Here is a 22,238-nt window from a genome sequence, read left to right as displayed (position 1 = left end):
GATATCAAGAAATGGCTGTAGGTACTCGAAACTGCAAAGACGATGGGCTATGAACTTTTCTGGCAATAGTGCTGAAGACCTGTACTCCAGAACTAGTCATGCTCTAAGACAGTTCCAAAATTGGCATCTACCCAATAAAGTGGAATATTGCCCAGGTATGTCCTGCACACAAAATCTGAAACAAATGCAACCCGGCAATCACCACCCCATCAGTCTACTCTCAGTCATCAGTAAAGTGAGGCAAGAGGTCATCAATTGTGCTATGCAACAGCACTTACTAAATAAAAACTTGCTCACTAATGTTCAATTTGAGTTCCATCAGGCCCACTCAGCTTCTGAACTCATTCCAGCTTTTGATCCAATACATACAAAAGAGCTGAATTCTAGAGAGGAGGTGAGAGGGACTGCCCTTAACATCAAGGCTGCATTTGACAGAGTGTAGCATTGAGGAAGCACAGCAAAGCTGGAGTCAATGGGAATTAGGAGGAAGCTCTCTGCTGGTTAGAGTCATACCTGGCATAAAGGAAGATGGTTATAGTTGGTGGAGGCCAGTCATTTCGGCTCCAGAACATCTCTACAAGAGTTTTTCAGGGTAGTGTCCTAGGCCCAACCATCTTCAGCTGCTTCTTCAATGACCTTCTCTCCATCATAATGTCAGAAGTGAGATAATTGCTGATGATTGCACAATGTTCAGCACCATTCATGATTCCTCAAATACAAAGCAGTCCATGAAAAGCCACAAGTAAAGTTTAATCACACAGATGCCAGGCAGTAACCATGACTGCAATCTAACCATCACTCCTTGACACAGTTTGATAATCTGGGTCTTGCCACTGACCAAAAAGTGAATAGGGTTACCTGTATAAATACTGTGGCTACAAGAGCAAGTCAGAGGCTAGAAATACTGCAGTGAGTAACTTATCTTCTGCCCACCATCAACAAGGCAAAAGTCAAGAGTGTGATGGAGTATTCCGCACTTGCCTGGATGAATGCAACTCCAACACTACTCAAGAAAATCGATATCATCCAGGCCAAAGCAACTGTTTGATTGCCACTTCTCTAACACCTAAAACATTCAGTACCTCCACCATCAATACACAGAGGCAGCTGTGTACCATCTACAAAATGCAATGCAACAATTCACTAAGGCTCCTTTAACAGCACTTTCAAACCTACAACCTACACCTAGAAGGACAAGGGCAACATTTACAAAGGAACATCACTACCTCAAACTTCACCTTGCAGCAACACACTATGTTAACTTGGAAATATGTCACCATTCCTTCACTGCTGCTCAGTCAAAATGCTTGAACTCTCTCCTTGAAAATGACTGCAGGTGGACATCATCCAAAGTTGATGAAGGCAAGTCACCAACACTTCTTAACAGAAATTGAGTATGGGCACGAAATGCTGGCCTGGTCAGCATTGCTCACATCCCGTGAATGAATTTTTTAAAATGTGGGAGAATGATCAAGAGGTTTTCGATGATACAAAAATTAACCACTTGATTGCTTTTCGGGGGAAGTTATCGAGTGGAGGTGGGTATCAATAATGTTGTCAGGTGGCAGAAATGTGGCAAAAGGGATTTAACCCAGAGAAGAGTGGGGTACGGTATTTAGGAAGGTCTACACAAAGGAATACATGTCCCTGAATGTAACCAGATGGTTCGACAAAGTTGAATGCCTTCTTAGCAATCTTGTTGAGCTGTCAGGTTAACTGCAGGGTTTTGTGGACATTAGCTCCAAGATCCTTCATTTTCTCCAATCCGCTCAGTATCCCCCCTATTCATTGAGTATTCCTTCATCTTGCCCACCTTTTGAGGCCATTGATTCAAAATACTTTTCTTAATTAAAGCCAAAGTAAAGAATATAACAAAAATGGTGAATATGTGGAAGCCAAATTAAACATTATTAAGGCCACAACTTGAACACTGTGTGCAGTCCTGGTCAGCTCATCAAGGAAAGGATATAACAGCATTTGACAGGTTAGAGGTGAGATTTGTGAGGATGTTAGCTGCATTTTTTTCCAATGCTGACATGAGGAAGAGTTAGATAGGCTTGAAATGTTCTCCTTGAAACAGAGGAGGCTGAGGGGATATTTGATTGGATGTACAAGATTATGAGTGACCTAATAGAGTGGATGGGAAGGACATATTTCCCTGAGCAGAGGGACCAGTAACTAAGGAGGGACTAGTTTAAAATGATTGGTGGAAGGAGCAGAGAGAGGAGATGAAGTAAATGTTTTCACACAAAGGATGGGACTGGGACTGAATGCCTGAAAGAGTAGTTAAGGAATAAACATCCAACTAATTTTGAAGGTGTCCAGATTTGTTCCTATATTTCCATAACTTCCAGAAATATACATCAAGAGCTGGAAAATACTATCGGACTGGATGGCTTGTTTCCTGGTTCATGCAGACACGACGGGTAGAATGGCCACCTTCTGTGCCATAATGATACTCTAAGTATTCTAAATATTTGAAGAAGTGGAGTGTTGGCGGGTCTAGTTAGAAGGGCTAGCACAGGCACAATGGATTGAATGGCTATCTCCTGACCTATAACAGTTCTGTGATGCTGTGAAATGAGTTAATGGCTGTGTTCAAATAGTAGAAGAAAAGCAGAACACCTCCCACCGTCAGTCTGTGTCTGATAAACAAGAAGTGGAAGCTGTTTTCAGCAGCTGGAAGGTGAATTTAATGTTGTGTAACAATGGAAAACATGCAGCAATTTGATCCCAAACTCACTGTTTAACTCTCCCTAATGACATGCCTGGTATTTAATTCAAGTGTTTCTTGCACCCCATTCCACATTCTGTACAATATGTTCCAACAGGGAGCCAGTATTCAAGATGACTGCAATCCCCATCGTAACTTTGTGACCATTCTCTATGGACCGAGATGGTGGGCTGGAACATCAAAATATCACAGCATGAAAATGTAGGGTTGGCAGGCACTGATTAAATGGCCATAAATCAATGAGGGTCAATTGCTGTAGCACAAAGATATTGACTAAAGAATAAGCACAAGAGTGAGAGAGAGGAGATGAGAGCTCAGAAAAGAATCGGCATTTCCCTCAGCCTCCACAATCCCTAAAGTGAATTTGCAGTTGGAGGCATTTAATTGCATTGGAGAGTGCACGGACGGGAGCCTGATAGTCTCCCACCTATAGTCTGCTTTCAGGATTGATAGGTCCAACTCCACTGCACACCCAGGCTCCAGCCCAGGAACAGGTCCTTCAAATCTCGTATTTTGGGTTACATTTTCGCAAGTGAATCTGCTGAGTTGGGAAAGTGACTTGAGCAACTCACCTTGACAGTCAAAACCTTAATTAAGTAATTCTTTGTAATTAAAGAACAGATTCTTCTCACTCCTCCTCTTTCCCCTACTTCGCTCCCTCTTCACTCCTCCTCCTCTGTTTTTTCTATATCCCACTCCTCATTTCCAATCCCTAGTGAATGCACACTTTTTTAAAAACTTCATAGCATGTTAGCATTTAGCTGGCATTTATTGCTAATCCTTAATTCCTAACTTTAACCACATTAGTGAACCAGACAGAGAGGAAAGTAAAAGAGATGGAGGAGTTGCATTACTAATCAGGGAGAATGTCAGATTTGCACACACAGAGGACATACTGAAGGGCTCATACACTGAGGCAATATGGGTAGAGCTCAAAAATAAGAAAGGTGCAATCACTCTGACCTGAATTTACAATAGGGCCCCCAAAAGCTTAACATATTAAGGAACAAATATGTAGGCAGATTATGGAAAGATGCAATCACAACGGGATTGTCATAGTGGGTGACTTTAACTTCCCCAGTCTTGACTGGGACTCCCTTGGAGCAAGAGGCTTAGTCAGAATCTGTTAAGTGCATCCAAGAGGTTTTCTTGTAACAGTTTGTAGATAATTCAATAAAGAAGGGACCATATTGGACCTTATACTGACTCGTGAGCCCAGCCAGGTGAGTGACCTTTCAGTGGGAGAGCCTTTTGGAAACAGTGACCATAACTTCTTAACTTTTAAGATAGCTATGAATAAGGATAAGTCAACACCTTGAAGGACAGTACAAAATTGGGGCAGGGCAAATTATGTCAGCAACAGGCAGGAGCTAGGGAGTATTAATTGGGAGGAACTATTACCAGGCAAGTTCACATTTGACATGTAGGAGTTGTTTAAAGACCTGCTGCTGAGAGTTGAGGACTGGCAAGTTCCAACAAGTAGGAAGAACAAATATGGCCAGGAAAGGAACCCTTGGATAATGAAAAAGGTTGTGAAGTTAGTCAAAAGGGAAAGAGAAGCATATGTAAAGTTTAGGAAGCTAAACTTGGACAAGGTGGGTAAGAAATATAAAGAAAGCAGGGAATTAGGAAAACAAGAAGAGGCCATGAAACGACCTTGGCAAGTAGTGTTAAAGAGAATACCGAGGCATTATATAGATATGTTAAAAGCAAAAGGATAACTGGTGAAACTGTTGGACCACTCAAAGATATAGGAGAGAACTTGTGCTTAAAGGCAGAGGATGTGGGTGAGATGGTAAATGAGTACTTGTGCCGGTATTCACCCAGGAGAAGGAGAAGGAGGATAGTGAGGTTTGTGCGGAGCATGCTAGTATGCTTGGACATTTTGAGGTCAAGAAAGAAAGTGGTGTTGGGTCTCTTGAAGAGCATTAAGGTGGATAATTCCCCAGGGCCTGATGGTATTTACCTCAGATTACTGAGAGAGGTAAGAAAGGAGTTTGATGGGGCTTTGACCAAGATCTTTTCATCATCACTCGTCACTGGAGAGGTCCCAGAGGACTGGTGAATAGCTGTTGTTCCTTTGTTCAAGAAGGGAAATAGGGATAATCCAGGAAACTATATACCATAGAGTCTCACACTGGTGGTTGGGAAACTATTGGAGAGAATTCTTAGGGAATTTGGAAAAGAATGGCCTAATTAAGGAGAGTCAGGATGGCTTTGTACAGGGCAGGTCATGTCTTACTAACTTGATTGAATTTTTCGAGGTGGATTTATGTGGATTTTAGTAAAGCTTTCAATAAGGTCCCACATGGTAGGCTCATCCAGAAGATTAAGATGTATGGGATCTATGATGACTTGGCTGTGTGGACTCAGAATTGGCTTGCTCATAGGAGGCATAGGGCAGTGGTAGAAGGATGCTTTTCTGGCTGGAGGTCCGTGATCAGCAGTGCTCCGCAGGGATCTTTACTGGGACCTTTGCTGTTTTGATTTATACATCAGTGACTTGGATGAAAACGTAGAAGGTAAGTTTGTAGACAATACGAAGATCGGTGGAGTTGTAGATAGTGTAAAGATTGTTAAAGGATCCTGTAGAATATAGATCAGTTGCAGATATCAGCAGAGAAGTGGCAGATGGAGTTTAATTCTGGTAAGTGTGAGGTGCTGCACTTTGGGAAATCAAAAGTTAAGGAAAAGTATACAGTTAATGGCAGGACCCTGAACAGCATTGATATACAGAGAAAAAATGAAGTTCAAATCCATAGCTCCCTGAAAGTGATCACACAAGTAGATAGAGGGGTAAAGAAGACATATGGCATGCTTGCCTTTAGTCAGGAAATTGAGGGCAAGAGTCAGGATATCATGTTGCAGCTTTATAAGATTTTGGTTAGGCCACACCTAGAGTATTGTGTTGGGTTCTGGTCACCATAATACAGGAAGGATGCGGAGGCTTTGTAGAGTGTGCAGAAGAGGTTTAACAGGATGCTGCCTAGATTAGAGGGCATGAGCTATGAGGAGGGGCTGGAATAACTTGGGTCATTTTCTCTGGAGCAGTGGAAGCTAAGGGTAGACTTGATTGAAGTTTATAAAATTATGAGATGTATAGATAGAGTTGAAGGTCAGAATCTTTTTCCCAGAGTTGAAATGTCTAAAACTAGAGGGCATGCATTTAAAGGGCTACTCGGATGCTGCCTGATCTGCTGAGTTTTTCCAGAATCACTCTAATCTAAACTATGAGTGGGGGACAGTTCAAAAGAGATGTGAGGGATAAACCTTTTACACAGAGAATGATAGGGGTCTGGAATGCACTGCCAGGGGTGGTGGTGGAGGCAGATATGATCGGGGCACATAAGAGACTGGTAGATAAGCAAGAAATATACAAGAAATAGCCAGAGATATGGGCCAAGCGCAGGCAGAAGGGATTCATTTAATTTGGCTTCATGCTTGGCACAAGATTATGGGCCAGAGGGTCCGTACCTATGCTGTACAGATCTGTGTTCTGTGGGTTTTCAAACAATGGTCTTGGTTATCACTAGACTCTTAATTTGAGATTTTAATTGAATTCAAATTCTACCAGCTACCATCAAAGGATTTGAACACAGATCCCCAGAGCATTATCTGGGACTCTCGATTATTAGTCTAGTAGTAACGGCTCTTAGCAATCTCCTCCCATTGATATTGATATATTTACAAAATAGATAACAGAAAGTTACATTCATAGAGGATTCAATGGTAAGGGGTACAGATAGATTCTTCTGGGGACACATATTTGAATCCAGGATGGTATGTTGCCTCCCTAGTGCCAGGGTAAAGCATGGATGTAGGTTTGCTCACTGAGCTGGGAGGTTCATTTTCAGATGTTTCGTCACCCTACGCGGTAATATCTTCAGTGGGCCTCCAGGCGAAGCACTATTGATAATTCCAGCTTTCTATTCATATATTTGGGTTTCTTTGGGAACCTATATACAAACATATAAATAGAAAGCATGAATTATCAGCAGTGCTTTGCCCAGAGGCCCACTGAAGATGTTACCTAGTATGGCGATGAAACGACTGGAAAGAACCTTCCAGCTCAGCGAGCAAACCTACATCCAAAACCTCAACTTGAGCTAAAAATCTTCTCAAAACGTGCTAAGGGTAAGGCATGTCACACAATGGCTGCAGGACATTCTGGAGTGGGAGGATGAACAGCCAGTGGTCATGGTACACACAGATACCAACAAATAGGTAAACATAGGGATTATGTCCTAAAAGCTGAATATAGGAAGTTAGGAGATAAATTAAAGTGCAGGACCTTAAAGGTAGTAGTGCCATGTGCTAGTGAGAGCAGTAATAAGAGAATAGATCAGATGAATGCATATTTGGAGAAATGGTGTACCAGGGAGGGGGTTTAGATTCTTCAGGCATTGGAACTATTTCTGGGGAAGTGGGATCTGTACAAATGTGACAGGTTGCACATGGGCAGAGCTGGGACAAATCTCCACAAGGGGCCTTTTGCTAGTTTTATTGGTGAGGTTTTAAACTAGTATAGCAGAGGGACAAGAAAAAAGCGTAGACTTAGATGGATCAGATTCAAATCAGGAAACAGAAGGTAGGACATTAGTTAGTGATATTGTTCGCAACTTGGAAAGACAAAACAACGGAGAATTAAAAAGCATCCATCAAAGGAAGTTAATGGGGTTGAGCTGTTTATACTTCAATGCGAGGAGTATTACAAACAAGACCGATGAATTAAGGGCACAGGTACACATAGTAGCACAATGTCATTGCTCTAATAGAAACCTGGCTAAAGGAGGGACAGAATTGGCAGCTCAGTATCGGTGAATTTAGAGTTTTCAGGCAGGATAGAATAGGTGACAAAAAACGGATTTGGGATAGCAATGTTAGTCACAGAATCAATTGCATGATGTACTCAATGGGTTAGCAAATGACACTTTATCGATTGACCTTAAGAATAAAAAAGGGGGCAATCACACAACTAGGAGTACACTAAAGACTCCCCCAAATAGTGAGAGGGAGATAGAAGAAAACTTCTGTAGACAAATTTCTGCCTGTCAGAATAGAGGGCAATAACAGAAGGAGACTTTTACTGCCCCAGTATAAATTGGGTTTCAAACAACATAAAGGGTAAAAAAATTATGTAGTGTGTCCAGAAAATTTGTTTCAACCAATACATAACAAGTCCAATGAGATACATAGAACATAGAACATAGAACATAGAACAATACAGCACAGAACAGGCCCTTCGGCCCACGATGTTGTGCCGAACATTTGTCCTAGCTTAAGCACCCATCCATGTACCTATCCAATTTCCGCTTAAAGGTCACCAATGATTCTGACTCTGCCACTCCCACAGGCAGCGCATTCCATGCCCCCACCACTCTCTGGGTAAAGAACCTACCCCTGACATCCCCCACCCCCCCCCATACCTTCCACCCTTCACCTTAAATTTATGTCCCCTTGTAACACTCTGTTGTACCCGGGGAAAAAGTCTCTGACTGTCTACTCTATCTATTCCTCTGATCATCTTAGAAACCTCTATCAAGTCACACCTCATCCTTTGCCTTTCCAATGAGAAAAGGCCTAGCACTCTCAACCTATCCTCGTACGACCTATTCGCCATTCCAGGCAACATCCTGGTAAATCTCCTCTGCACCCTCTCCAAAGCTTCCACATCTTTCCTAAAGTGAGGCGACCAGAACTGCACACACTACTCCAAATGTGGCCTTACCAAGGTCCTGTACAGTTGCAACATCACCTCACGACTCTTGAATTCAATCCCTCTGCTAATGAACGCTAATACACCATAGGCCTTCTTACAAACTCTATCCACCTGAGTGGCAACTTTCAAAGATCTATGAACATAGACCCCAAGATCCCTCTGCTCCTCCACCTTACTAAGAACCCTACCGTTAACCCTGTATTCTGCACTCTTATTTGTCCTATTCTGGAGGCACAATTCTGGATTAAGTTTTGGCAAATGGACTTCAGTAAGGCATTTGACAAGGTTCCCTATGGTGGACTGTTTAATAAGGTTAGATCACATGGAATGCAGGAGAAGTACTCATTTGGATACATAAAAACTTAAAAAGAACTGTGGATGCTGTAAATCAGAAAGAAAAACAAAAGTTGCTGAAAAGCTCAGCGGGTCTGGTGACATCTGTGATGAGAAATCAGAGTCAATGTTGCAGGTTCAGTGACCCCTTCCTTGGAGTTCTGTGGAAGGGTCACCAGACCCAGAATGCTAACTCTGACTTATCTTCACTGATGCTGCCAGCCCTGCTGAGCTTTCTCCGCAACTTCTATTTTTGTTCCTTTTTGGATCTGTAACTGGCTCAAAGGTAGGAGATAGGATGATGTGGATGGTTGCTTGGAGGCCTGTAATCAGTGGTGTGCTGCAAGGATCAGTGATGTGTCCACTGCTTTTTGTCACTGATATAAATTATTTGGATGCGAATATAGGAGGTATGGTTCGTAAGTCAGCAGATGACACCTAAATTGTTGGTGTAATGGACAGTGAAGAAGTATCTCCGAGTACAATGGGATCTTGATCAAATGGAGCAAAGGGCTGAGGAGTGGCAGATGGAGTTTAATTTAGATAAATGTAAGGTGCTGCATTTTGGAAAGGCAAATCAGGGCAGGACTTATACACTTTATGGTGAGGTTCTGAAGAGTTTTGACGAACAAAGAGTGCAAGTTCATAGTTCCTTGAAAGTGCAGTCGCAGGTAGACAGGATAGTGCAGAAGGCATTTGGTATGCTTGCCTTTATTGATCACTGCATTGAGTAAAGGAGTTGAGAGGTCATATTGCAGCTGTATAGGATATTTGCCGGGCCACTTTTGGAATGCTGCGTTCAATTCTGGTCTCCCAGCTATAGGAAAGATGTTGTGAAACTTGAAAGGGTTCAGAAAAGATTTGCAAAGCTGTTGCCAGATTTTGAGGGTTTGAGCTATAGAGGGAGGTTAAATAGGCTGGGGCTATTTTCCCTGGAGCATCAGACACTGAGGAGTGACCTTACAGAAGTTTATAAAATCAAGAGGAGCATGGATTGGGTGAATAGCCATAGTCTTTTCCTCAGGATAGGGGAGTCCAAAATTAGAGCACATAGGTTTAAGGTGAGAGGGGAAAGATTTAAAAGGGATCTAAGGGGCAACTTTTTCACACATAGGGTGGTGCATGCATGGAATGAGCTGCCAGAGGATGTGGTGGAGCTTGGTATAATTACAGCATTTAAAAGGCATCTGGATGCATATAAGAATAGGAAGGGTGTATGAGGGAGATTAGACAAATGCTGGCAAATGGGATTAGATCAATTTAGGATATCTGGTCAGCATGGATGAGTTAGACCAAAGGGTCTGTGTCCATCCTGTTCACCTCTTTGATTCTAAAGATGATGGTTTAGTGGTTAACGTGATTGAGGGCGACCATATCAGTGACGATAGTTTGGTTAGCTTTAATATTGTGATGGAAAAGGACAGATATAAATTAGGATTAAAAGTTCTAAAGTGCGAGAATGTAAATTTTACAAAACTAAGAGGTGATTTGGTTGAGTTGAACTGGACAGGGTTGCTAAAGAGTAAATCTGTAGTAAACCAGTAGGAGGCATCATTAGTGAGATCCTTGGGGCACAAGCAGACATGCCCCCTCCAAACATAAGAATGGTATTGCCAAATCTAGGGCCCCATGGTTATCTAGAAGAAATATAGAGGAAGATTAAATAGGAAGAGCTTATGAAAGTATATGCTGAGTATATAGGAAGAATTTAATTTTTTTTTTCATATTCACAAAGGAAAGGGGTGATGTAGATATAGTAGCCTAAGAAGAGTACTGTGAAATTGTAGACAAAATAACTGTAATAAGAGGAAGTGTTAGAGGAGTCGGAATCCTTGAAAGTGGTTAAGTCGCTGGGACCAGATGAACTGCCCGCTAGAATATTGAAGGTAGTCCATGAGGAAATAGCAGATGTTCTGAGGATTATTTTCCAAACTTCATGAGACACAGGTAAGGTGCCAGAGGATTAGAAGAATGTAAATATGGTTCCGTTATTTAAAAAAGGTTCAAAGGAAATGTCAAACAAGTATAGGCCAATTAGTCTTACTTCAATTGTGGGCAAATAGAATAAATCCTGAGAGATCAGATAAGCTGTCAATATGAAAGGCATGGATTAGTCAGGGATAGTCAGTGTGGTTTATTAAGGGAAGGTGATGCTTTACAAAAGGAAGTGACAAGGAAGATTGATGAGGGTAGTGCAGTGGATGTTGTCCATATGGACTTTAGTAAGACATTTGACAAGGTGCTACATGGCTGACTGGTCAAAAAAATAAAAGCCCAGGGTAATGTGTCAAATCAGTTCCAAAGTTGGCCTATAAATGGAAACGAAAGGTAATGGTCATTGGCCATCCTTGCAAATAGAAAGCTGTTTCAACTGGTGTTCCATAGATGTGTTGCGACCACTGCTGTTTGTTTTATATATTAACAATTTGGAGTTGAACTTGGGGGCACAAATGGGAAATTTGCAGATGACACAAAAATTGACCCTTCGGTAGATAGTTTAGAGGATAGCTATAACCTTTAAAATGATACAAATGGGTTGGTGGTGTGGATGGGAAAGTGACAGATGGGGTTCAACTTTGATAAGTGTGAGGTCATGTATTTAGGAAGGTTAAACAGTAAAAGGGAATACACAATAAATGGGAATATACTGAGAGGGATAGATGAAGTGAGAGACCTTTGTGTGCAAGTGCACAGGCCCCTAATGGTAGCAATCCAGGTTGTAAAGAAGGCATATAGAGTGCAGTCCTTCATTGGCTGAGATATAGAATACAAAAGCAGGGATATAATGATGAGACTGTGTATGACATTGGTGAGGCCTCAAGTAGAGTGTGATCCCGTCACCACATTACAGAATGATGTAATTGCTCCGGTCAAGTGCAAAGAATGTTGCCAGGGCTGGAGGACAGTAACTGTGATGAGAGACTGGAGAGGGTAGGGCTGCTTTCTTTGGAACAGAGAAGGCTGAGTGGTGACATGACTGAGGTATACCACACTGAGAGAGGTAGAGTTAGAGTAGACAGGAGGAACCTGTTTCCCTTGACAGAGAGTTCAAACACCAGGGGGTCATAGATTCAAGCTCAGCGGCAGAATGATTGGCAGGGACGTGAGGAAAAACGTTTTTACACAGAGGGTGATGGGTGTCTGGAATTCACAGCCTGAGTTGGTGGTGGAGGCAGAGATCCTAAACTCTTTTAAAAAGTACCGGGATCTGCACCTTAGGTGCTGTAAACTGCAGGACCATGAGCCACGTGCAGGAAGATAGGATTAGAAAAGGCATCTGTTGTCTTTGCATTGGCATGGACAGGATAGTCAGAAGGACCCCTTCTGGGTGGTATCATTTCTGTGGCTCTAAAGTTCTAAGACCATAAGACCATATAAAATAGGAGCAAGTGTGGGCCATTTGACCCATTGAGCCCTTGATTCAATAGGATCATGGCTGATCTGACAAGTTACCTCAGCAATAAATATATGCAAGGACTCTATCCCCTAGCTCTCTGTGGCAAGATATTCCAAAGACTCATAACCCTCTGAGCAAAGAAATTCCTCCACATCTCAATCTTAAATTGATGTCCCTTTAGATTAGATTGCCTCCAGCATGGAAACAGGCCCTTCAGCCCAACAAGTCCATACAAACCCTCTGAAGAGTAACCCACACAGATCCATTACCCTACATTTATCCCTGACTCATGCACCTAACATTATGGGCAATTTAGCATGGACAATTCACCTGACCTGTACATCCTTGGATTGGTGGGAGGAAACCCACACAGACACAAGAAGAATGTGCAAACTCCACACAGATAGTAACCCGAGGTGGGAATCGAACCCAGGTCCCTGGCTCTGTAAGGCTGTCGTGCTAACCACTGAGCCTCTGTGCCACCCCTTTATTCTGCAATCTTTATTTTAAGACTATATCCTGTGGTCTTACACTCTCCCATGAGGGGAAGCTTCCTCTGACATTCCCTTGTCAGGTTCCTTAAGAATGCTATCTGCTTCAATTAGATTGCCTCTCATTGTTCTAAACTCCATTGAGTAGAGTCCCAATCTGTTTAACCTTTGCTCATAAGACAATCCCTCCATACCAAGGATCATCCCAGTGAACCTTCTCTCCAACGAAATGATATCTTTCTTTAAATAAGTAAGAACAACATATACAGTTCAAATCAAAAACAGAAATTGTTGGAAGGACTCAGCAAGTATGGCTGTATCTGTGGAGAGAAAGCAGAGTTAATGTTTCAGATCCAGTGACCCTTCTTCAGAACTTGGAACTTTTTGTTTAATGATTTCAGTCAAACATTGACAATAGTTATCTCCAATGGTCAAACCAGAACCCTCGACAATAATCCTGTAATGAGCCTCTCCACTCAGATAAGGATCCGTAACGAGGCCAGCCAATTCTCAGAAGCAGTTCCTAAACTGATCCCCATTATGTGATCTCTTTTATCAATGTCTCATTGATTGGTTACATAAGATTGAGAGGTGTAAAGTGTTTCAAATCTCTATCTGCTTGCAATTTTTATTGTTTTGGAACAGCTGCTTTCATTTCAAAAGATTTGTGAATGCTTTTCTTTTTGAACAGGGCTGTATACAGTTCCTGTGTGCTTTGTTGTTTCTGTATATGTTATGTACTATACTTGGTGAATGGACATGGAAAGCTATTGATAGTCATGGCATGTACAACAGGCCGGGTGGGAGGGGGCATGAGTTAGCACTGAGTTAGAATGGAAGAAACATGAAGAGAGGGCTCAGAACAGACATGAGGATGGGGAAGATATTTTGAACTTATAGTTCAAAAGATTCCTCAATCCAGACTGTGGCTCATAACTTCACCGAGTCGGAAAATTAGCTTTTTTGAATCTTCAGTCATTTTCCAATGAACAGTGACCAAGTTATCAAAACATATTCAAGTGACTTCAGCTTCAAAGCAGAGCAACAATTATGAAGTTTTTGTTAGTCAATCTAACTCCTAAGTTTTAAAAGGAAACATAACTAACTGCCTGTTTTCTCTCAAATTGCTGTTTTTCAAGAGAATTTTGTCTGTGAGAGGCATAAACAATGCCATAAATACAACTTCAAATGTGAGCCATTGTGAAGTGCTCTATCTTGGCATTACAGTCTGTATGCCTGGTCACTTTGTAACTCAGAAAACTTTAGGTTGATAGATTATATTCAAACTGAGATCAATATTGACATAGATAATTGTATTTTATCTTGACCAACTTGAATAATTTTAGATCATACATACAAAGCCATGCAGCTTGAGGGCAAGATGAAAAGCTCCTAAAGGTTTGATCACTCCATGGGCCTGAGTTTGCCCTCCACTGCCTCATACCCTTTCTTAAATAAGGGTGCCTTATTTACAACTCACCAATGCTCTGACATCTCCTTGTATCTCTGGAGGATTCAGCAAAGTCACTGTTATCTCCACCTCCATTACCTTCAGTAACTTGGGGTACCAGCCAGCTGGCTGAGGTGAATTATCCATTCTCCAAGCACAGCCAGGCACTCAAAGATATTTTGCCAATCAGTGTATTCCTTAGGAATTGGCTGTACGATTTCTGCTTCTGCCAATACCATGCCAGCATCCTCTTCCTTTGTAAACACTGATACAAAGCATTTGTTAAACACTCTAGAACTTCCCTACACAGGTCACTCTCTTGAACACGATTAAGACCCATCTTTCTCTTCCTACTATTTGTATAGCAGGAGAAAATCTTTGGGTTCCCTTTATTAACTGTTGTCCTGTTCTCACTTTCCTCTTAAATTAATTGTATTAAACCACTTTTAAAAGGAAATGTTTATGGGATGTGGACATCACTAACTGGGCAAGCATTTATTGTCCATCCCAGTTGTCCTGGAGGAGGTAGTGGTGAGTTGCCTTCTTGAACTGTTGCAAATGTGAGATGTAGGAAGCCATTAGGGAGCTGTTAGGGAGACAGTACTAGGACTTTACAAAGTGACACTGAAGAAACACTGACACATTTTCGAGGCAGTGAATGGCTTGGAAGGGAACTTGCACACTTGGTGGTGTTTCCATGTATCCACAGCTTGTGTCCTTCCAGGTGGTCTCGGGCATGACTTTAAAAGATGCCGTTGAATGGGCCTTATTAATTTGGAGATAGTGAGGACTGCAGATGCTGGAAGTCAGAGTTAGTAAAATGTGGTGTTGGAAAAATACTGCAGGTGAGAAAGCATCAGATGAGCAGGAATATCGATGTCTCAGGTCATCAACTTTCATCGACTTTCCTCCGCTCTTTCAATGATGTCAGACCTGCTGTGTTTTTCCACATTTTATTGAGCCTTATTAATTTGCTGCAATGCATCATGTAGATGGTATTCACTGCTGCCAGTGTGAATTGGTGATGAAAGGAGTACAAATTTTTCAGATTGTGAATACGGTGCCAATTAAGCGGGCTGTCTTGTCCTGGGTGATAGAGTCATAGAGATGTACAGCATGGAAACAGACCCTTTGGTCCAACCCGTCCATGCCAACCAGATATCCCAACCCAATCTAGCACCCGGCCCATGTCCCTCCAAGCCCTTCCTTTTCATATAACCATCCAAATGCCTCTTAAATGTTGCAATTGTACCAGCCTCCACCACATCCTCTGGCAGCTCATTCCATACCCATACCACCCTCTGCGTGAAAAGGTTGCCCCTCATGTCTCTTTTATATCTTTCCCCTCTCACCCTAAACCTAAGCCCTCTAGTTCTGGACTCCCTGACCCCAGGGAAAAGACTTTGTCTATTTACCCCATCCATGCACCTCATAAGTTTGTAAACATCTATAAGATCACCCCTCAGCCTCTGACGCTCCAGGGAAAACAGCCCCAGCCTGTTCAGCCTCTCCCTGTAGCTCAGATCTTCCAACCCTGGTAACATCCTTGTAAATCTTTTCTGAACCCTTTCAAGTTTCACAACATCTTTCCGATAGGAAGGAAACCAGAATTGCACGCAATATTCCAACAGTGGTTTAACCAATGTCCTGTACAGCCGTAACATGACCTCCCAACTCCTGTGCCCAATACTCTGACCAATAAAGGAAAGCAGACCAAACACCTTCTTCACTATCCTATCTACCTGCGATTCCACTTTCAAGGAGATATGAACCTGCACTCCAAGGTCTCTTTGTTCAGCAACACTCCATAGGACCTTACCATTAAGTGTATAAATCCGGCTAAGATTTGCTTTCCCAAAATGCAGCACCTCGCATTTATCTGAATTAAACTCCATCTGCCACTTCTCAGCCCATTGGCCCATCTGGTCCAGATCCTGTTGTAATCTCAGGTAACCCTCTTCACTGTCCACGACACCTCCAATTTTGGTGTCATCTGCAAACTTACTAACTATACCTTTTATGCTCGCATCCAAATCATTTATGTAAATGACAAAAAGTAGATGGCCCAGCACCGATCTTTGTGGCATTCCACTGGTCACAGGCCTCCAGTCTGAAAAACAACCCTCCACCACCACCCTCTGTCTTCTACCTTTGAGCCAGTTCTGTAGCCAAATGGCTAGTTCTCCCTGTATTCCATGAGATCTAACCTTGCTAATCAGTCTCCCATGGGGAACCTTGTTGAATGCCTTACTGAAGTCCATATAGATCACATCTACAGCTCTGCCCTCATCAATCTTCTTTGTTACTTCTGCAAAAACTCAATCAAGTTTGTGAGACATGATTTCCCATGCACAAAGCCATGTTGACTATCCCGAATCAGTCCTTGCCTTTACAAATACATGTATATCCTGCCCCTCAGGATTCCCTCCAACAACTTGCCCATTCCTGAAGAAGGGCTGATGCCCGAAATGTTGATTCTCCTGTTCCTTGGATGCTGCCTGACCTGCTGCGCTTTTCCAGCAACACATTTTCAGCTGCCCATCACCGAGGTCAGGCTCACTGGTCGATAGTTCCCTGGCTTCTCTTTACCGCCCTTCTTAAACAGTGGCACCTAGTTTGCCAACTTGCAGTCTTCCGGCACCTCACCTGTGACTATCGATGATACAAATATCTCAGCAAGAGGCCCAGCAATCACTTCTCTAACTTCCCACAGAGTTCTCAGGTACACCTGATCAGGTTCTGGGGATTTATCCACCTTTAACCATTTCAAGACATTCAGCACTTCCTCCTCTGTAATCTGGACATTTTGCAAGATGTCACCATCTATTTCCCGACAGTCTATATCTTCTATATCCTTTTCCACAATAAATACTGATGCAAAATATTCATTTAGTATCTCCCCCATTTTCTGTGGCTCCACACAAAGGGCTCCTTGCTGTTCTTTGAGGGGCCCTATTCTCTCCCTAGTTACCCTTTTGTCCTTAATATATTTGTAAAAACCCTTTGGATTCTCCTTAATTCAGTTTGCCAAAGCTATCTCATGTCCACGTTTTGCCCTCCTCATTTTCCCTCTTAAGTATACTCCTACTTTCTTTATACTCTCCTAAGGAGTCACTCGATCTACCCTGATGTTGAGTTTCTTGAGTGTTTTTGGAGCTGCACTCATCCAGACAAGTAGAGTGTATTCCATCACACTCCTGACTTGTGCCTTGTAGATGGTGGACTGGCTTTGGTGCATCAGGAGCTGTATTATTTGGTGCTGGTTTGAATAATTCTGGTTCTAACATTCATCTTACATCCTTTATATTTGTTTCATTGTATTTTCCCTCATCATTAAAGATAGAACCTGATAGAACAAACCTGGTCTGCACCTGGAACATCTCCTCCTTAACCTTCACCTGATGTCTCAGTTCTGTACCTCCTGGAAGTATTTGTTTCCACTGTCCTTCGCTAAATCCTTTCTCATCCCATTGAAATGAATTGCTTCACCGAGTATTGCTCTTTTTCATTGCTGATATTAACCCTATTGTATGATGATCACATTTATCCAAGTGATCCCCCATAGACACTCCCCAGCATGAGACCGAGCAATCCCTTCATCAAACGGGACCAAGAACTTAAAGACAAGAAAGTTCTCCTGATCACACTTGTGAAAATCCTGCTGTTCACCTTGGATGAAATGATTGCGATCACGGCGATTTTGGGCCTTCATCTCCACTTTCTCACCCAACCCCACATCTCCAGATGCCTTGAGAGACCAAAGATTTGTCAATCCTGGCCTGAAACATATTCAGCGACGGAGAATCTACAACCCTCTGAGACACAGAATTTCAAAGGTTCACCGCCTTGACTCTAATATTTTAGATAAGGTGAACAAGGCACCCTGTTCTCAGTAGCTGTTGAAACAAGGAAGTATGCAACAGATTTAAGGGTTTATACAAGAAATGCAAAGTAGCTGTGAGAAAGAACAATTTTCTGCAACAAGTGTTACCAAAACTCACTGTCTCTTAGCCAAGAGATAATCAATATTCAAAATAGAAACTGGAAATTAACTTGTAGGGCTACAGGGTTTGAGCAGGGCAATGGCATTAATTGGATCAGTTTGCAGAGAGTTAACATGACTCAGTGGGCTGAATGGCCTCCTTTGCACTGTACTGATGCTGTGTCACCACAACATTAACATGATTGTGTTTTCTTTACAAATTGAGTTTACTGTGCAGTCTGTGTGTATGCTGTATGAAGAGCAATAGATGAATATTTATGCACTTACTCACAAAATGCACATCATTGTAATACATAACGTTCTCCATTCTCTTCTACCAAGCAGAATATTCCAATGTGAACTGGCTAAACTGTTTAGTCAGATTTATTACAGGTTATGAAATTAACAGGTCACTTACTTCACAAACTATGAAACAATGCTTAAACTGGAAGCAGTGGCAAGCCACTGATAAAATGATATACAGATATGATGAGAAATATTCAGTTCCTTTGCAAGAGCAAATAATTAAAGGAGAATTTCACAGTTACTCTTCATATCAAGAGTCATTGAAGGTTTAGATGGTCTCTCCAGGTACAGGAGAGACAGTAGGATCACACATTGCCAGATGAGAGGGGGACCATCCCACATAAAGGAAAATGATAGGATACACATACAGTTACAATCTGCATATTGTCAAACAGTACAGCAGATTCAGAGGTTTGTGTGGAATGCTATTACACAATTAATCAAGCATTGTAAGAAAGTCAAATATCTTGGTTACAATCTTGATAGTCTTACAAATTGTTCAGTGAACTGATCTGCCTCCCATGGACAGTGTCCGCTGTAAACTCAGTGAGGAAGGCCAGCTCCTAAAGTCTCCAAGAATCACTTTCGAATACCAGATCATAGAGATCCCATTAGCCTGAAGTCTTCAGGCTGTATACAGTGCTAGCATTCATAGGCATAAGCACTGATTGGTTACTCTTGACTGAAGTTCTGGGATATGCTTATCCCCCAGCCCCCTTCGCTGACCTCTCTGATGTCAAAAAGGCTCATAGGACTGATTGCCCCTCAGAGGGTTGTGGGGCCATCAGGGTCTACAGGACCCCCAGGCTGTCCCTGGCCGCCTCTGACAATTCTGGGTAAGGCTTGGTCATAGTGTGGTTCCCAGAGCTTCTGGGGAAGCTACTGTAACAGGATGTCAAGTTGCTACAGTCCTTACATTATAAACACAGCAGATGATCAGGAAAGAAACACCCTATCCAGACTTTCCACCATCCCAGAGAAGTTCTCCCCCATCATTTTCCCTTAATAATCAAGGTTTCTTTCAAGGACTCTATCATTCCATACAGCAATCCCATTAGGTCCTTTCCTCAATGCAACACTCATATAGCCCTGTTCATAACTCTCTGGGATTCAATTAGTACACAAGTGGGGACTTACTCAGTGGGTCTGATGAGTGATAAACTTCCCAACTTCACGATTAAAGAACCCGTTGGACTTCGAACTTTCTTCACTGCTGGTGTCTTAAAAAGCGAGAACCTCCTGAGCAAATTAAAACCTGTGGGGAAAGACAGACAGAGCTTTAATAAAAGGTAACCACTTGGATGGCAGGACTCTATAAATTCCTAATGTTATAATCTCAGCTGATGGTGACACTGGACAAGTCAGACCCCAGAGTTAAACCTGGTTTGACAGAGCTGAAGATTAATTTTGCCACTGGTCACTATAGTAGTTAGTCTTTGAACATATTCATTTGTGGCTACCAATGTAAAGGTTGTCTCAGAGAGGAGTACTTTTAACATGAATAAGGGTATCAAAGACAGAAGTTAGCCAGTAATGTATCACTTCCGAGGGACATAGATTGAAATCAAGGATTTAATTGTTGACAGTGCCATCTGCCTACTCATGCCATCATGTGCGTCTTGGTTCCAGAATAGCTAATGGACATTCAGGCAGATTCCGGTGGGATTGAGGCCCACTCTGGGGATTAAGGGGTGACTCTGAAGTGTGGGACGGTACCTGAAACATTAACATAGTGCTCCTGGTTCTGTAATTTCCATCCATCACCATGTACACGAGGGCATGGAATATCTAGAGAAAGTAAAGCTCCATAAGTGACTCCAAAAGCTGTTACTGCAACAATCTAAATTTATATATCCAGAAACAACTCACATTTACATACCAGCATTCACAAACCCAGGACATTGCAAACACTTCTCTATCAATTAAATACTCTTGAAATATTGGGAAAACTTGACCAGTGATGCCCTTCTGGTTGGATATTCTGCAAAGCATCAGATAGCTAGGCCTCCATATGAAGAGGGGGCCTTGGAACTGTATCCTTGCAGATATCAGCATGTTCTGGAAAAAGCAGACATCAGGGAAAGAGGCATTTGCTGGAGATGTTTAAAAATTAAAGAGGGATGACTACTCCAACCTGAACATTGACCTCTGACTCTGACCCCTACCCCCAAAGACTTACCTCTGATCCTGACGCCTATCTTCTGAACACTGACTTCTGATCCTGACTCCTGCTCTCCTAACACTGATCTCTGATCCCAACCCCACCCCCAAACACTGACCTCTGATCTTAAACATTATCCCCCCCCCAGAACCCTGACCTCTGATCCTGACCCCACTCCCTCAACCACTGTCCTTTGGTCCTGACCTCTGCCCCATGAACACTGACCTCTGATCCTGACCTTTACCCCCTGCACACTGACCTCTGATCCTGACCATTACATACTGAGCACTGACTTCTATCCTGACCCCTGCTCTGTAGTCACTGAACCCTCTTGGACAGCAGTAAATGTCCAGTCCCATGGTCTTACCTCTGTGTTTTTTCACTCTGCCTCCGGTCACTGTCTGAACACTGACGAACACCCACAGGATGGTGATCCAAATAGTCCACATTCTGCACCAATATCTGTCAACAACGTTTAACCATCACCTAGAAATGTGACATGTTGGAGAAGAAGACAGGTTACTGGGAACTCTGAATCAAACAACATCGGCCAATTTAGCCCATCGTTCCTATGCCATTTCCATTCCACTCTCTTCCCCGTTCCCCATAGTCCACTTCCAGCATTTTCCTAATTTTGTCTTGAATCTGTTTCCAGTTCCCTGTCATCTCATAACACAATAACTCAGTGTTGGAAAAGTTTTCTTTTCTCTACTTTCTTGGCAATGATATGAAACCAGTCTCTCCTCTTGCCTCCAGCCAATGCAAACCATTTTTCCCAATTTACTTCATTTAAGCCCTTCAGGATTTTGAACAACTCTTGCCAAATGTTCCCAGGTAACCATATGAACACCGAGAATGTCGGTATTGTATTTCAATGGGGGAAGGCATTGAGCTGGGTCACTGTCTTTCCTCCAACTTCTCTACCCTACTTCAGCCAGGATACTGCCAGACAATGGCTTTGCAGTGGAAATGGCAACAGCTTCGAGTGACAAGCAACCCAGCAGGTATGTTGCACAAGGCAGGAGGGAAAATCAGGAACATTATTATGCACGGGCACCAGGATAACAAGAGGATTTGCTGCTCCCCTAGCCAAGGTGTTCCAGTACAGTTACAATACTGGCATTTATTTTTGTTTAGTAACAGGAAGAGAGGGAGTGACAACCAGGGGACTACTGGGAAGGTAAATTACTGCTTTAACAAACTACCTCACGAATAGGTGGAGCGTATGCTGAGCAGGAGCGGACACGGGACTGGTGAGAGTAAGTGAAGTAATATATTTGGGTGGTTGCATTACCTGAAACACTACTTAGGCAGTGTCTCCCACCCATCCTCCTCCTCTTCTAAGCGAAAAAAAGAGTTCTGTGCATCGTATTGGTGAGGTAACTAGTCTTTTCTTCTCTTTATTTTTCAATTGTCTCTTTGGGAATTTAGAGTAGTGGGAATGGAGGTTAGGGCAGTTGAATGTTCCTCCTGCAGAATGTGGGAGTTAAGAGTCACCACTAATGTCCCTGCTGACGTCCTCTGCGGGAAGTACACCCAACTCCAGCTCCTCGAAAACCGTGTTAGGAACTGGAGCTGGAACTGGATGCACTTCGGATCATTCAGGAGGTGGAGGGGGTTATAGAGGGGAGTTACAGGGAGGTAGTCACAATTCAGGTACAAGAA

At 42.6% G+C, this 22,238-nt stretch overlaps 1 protein-coding gene across 2 annotated transcripts in view; it reads right to left on the bottom strand.

Moving 5' to 3' along the window:
• col16a1 (collagen, type XVI, alpha 1) overlaps window positions 1-22,238 on the bottom strand; it is a 367,062-nt gene that overhangs the window by 295,678 nt on the left and 49,146 nt on the right. For both annotated transcript variants that reach the window (XM_072548617.1, XM_072548616.1), the window contains exons 2-4: window positions 20,941-21,059; window positions 20,129-20,200; window positions 19,550-19,667 (exon numbers count right to left, since the gene is read on the bottom strand). In XM_072548617.1, the coding sequence (XP_072404718.1) occupies window positions 19,550-19,667; window positions 20,129-20,200; window positions 20,941-21,022 (272 nt within the window). In that variant the 5' untranslated portion in view covers window positions 21,023-21,059. The remainder of the gene's footprint in view (window positions 1-19,549; window positions 19,668-20,128; window positions 20,201-20,940; window positions 21,060-22,238) is intronic.

This window comes from Chiloscyllium punctatum, chromosome 27 (genome assembly GCF_047496795.1).
Source record: "Chiloscyllium punctatum isolate Juve2018m chromosome 27, sChiPun1.3, whole genome shotgun sequence".
NCBI lineage: Eukaryota > Metazoa > Chordata > Chondrichthyes > Orectolobiformes > Hemiscylliidae > Chiloscyllium > Chiloscyllium punctatum.
This window is presented reverse-complemented; position numbering and strand designations above follow the sequence as displayed.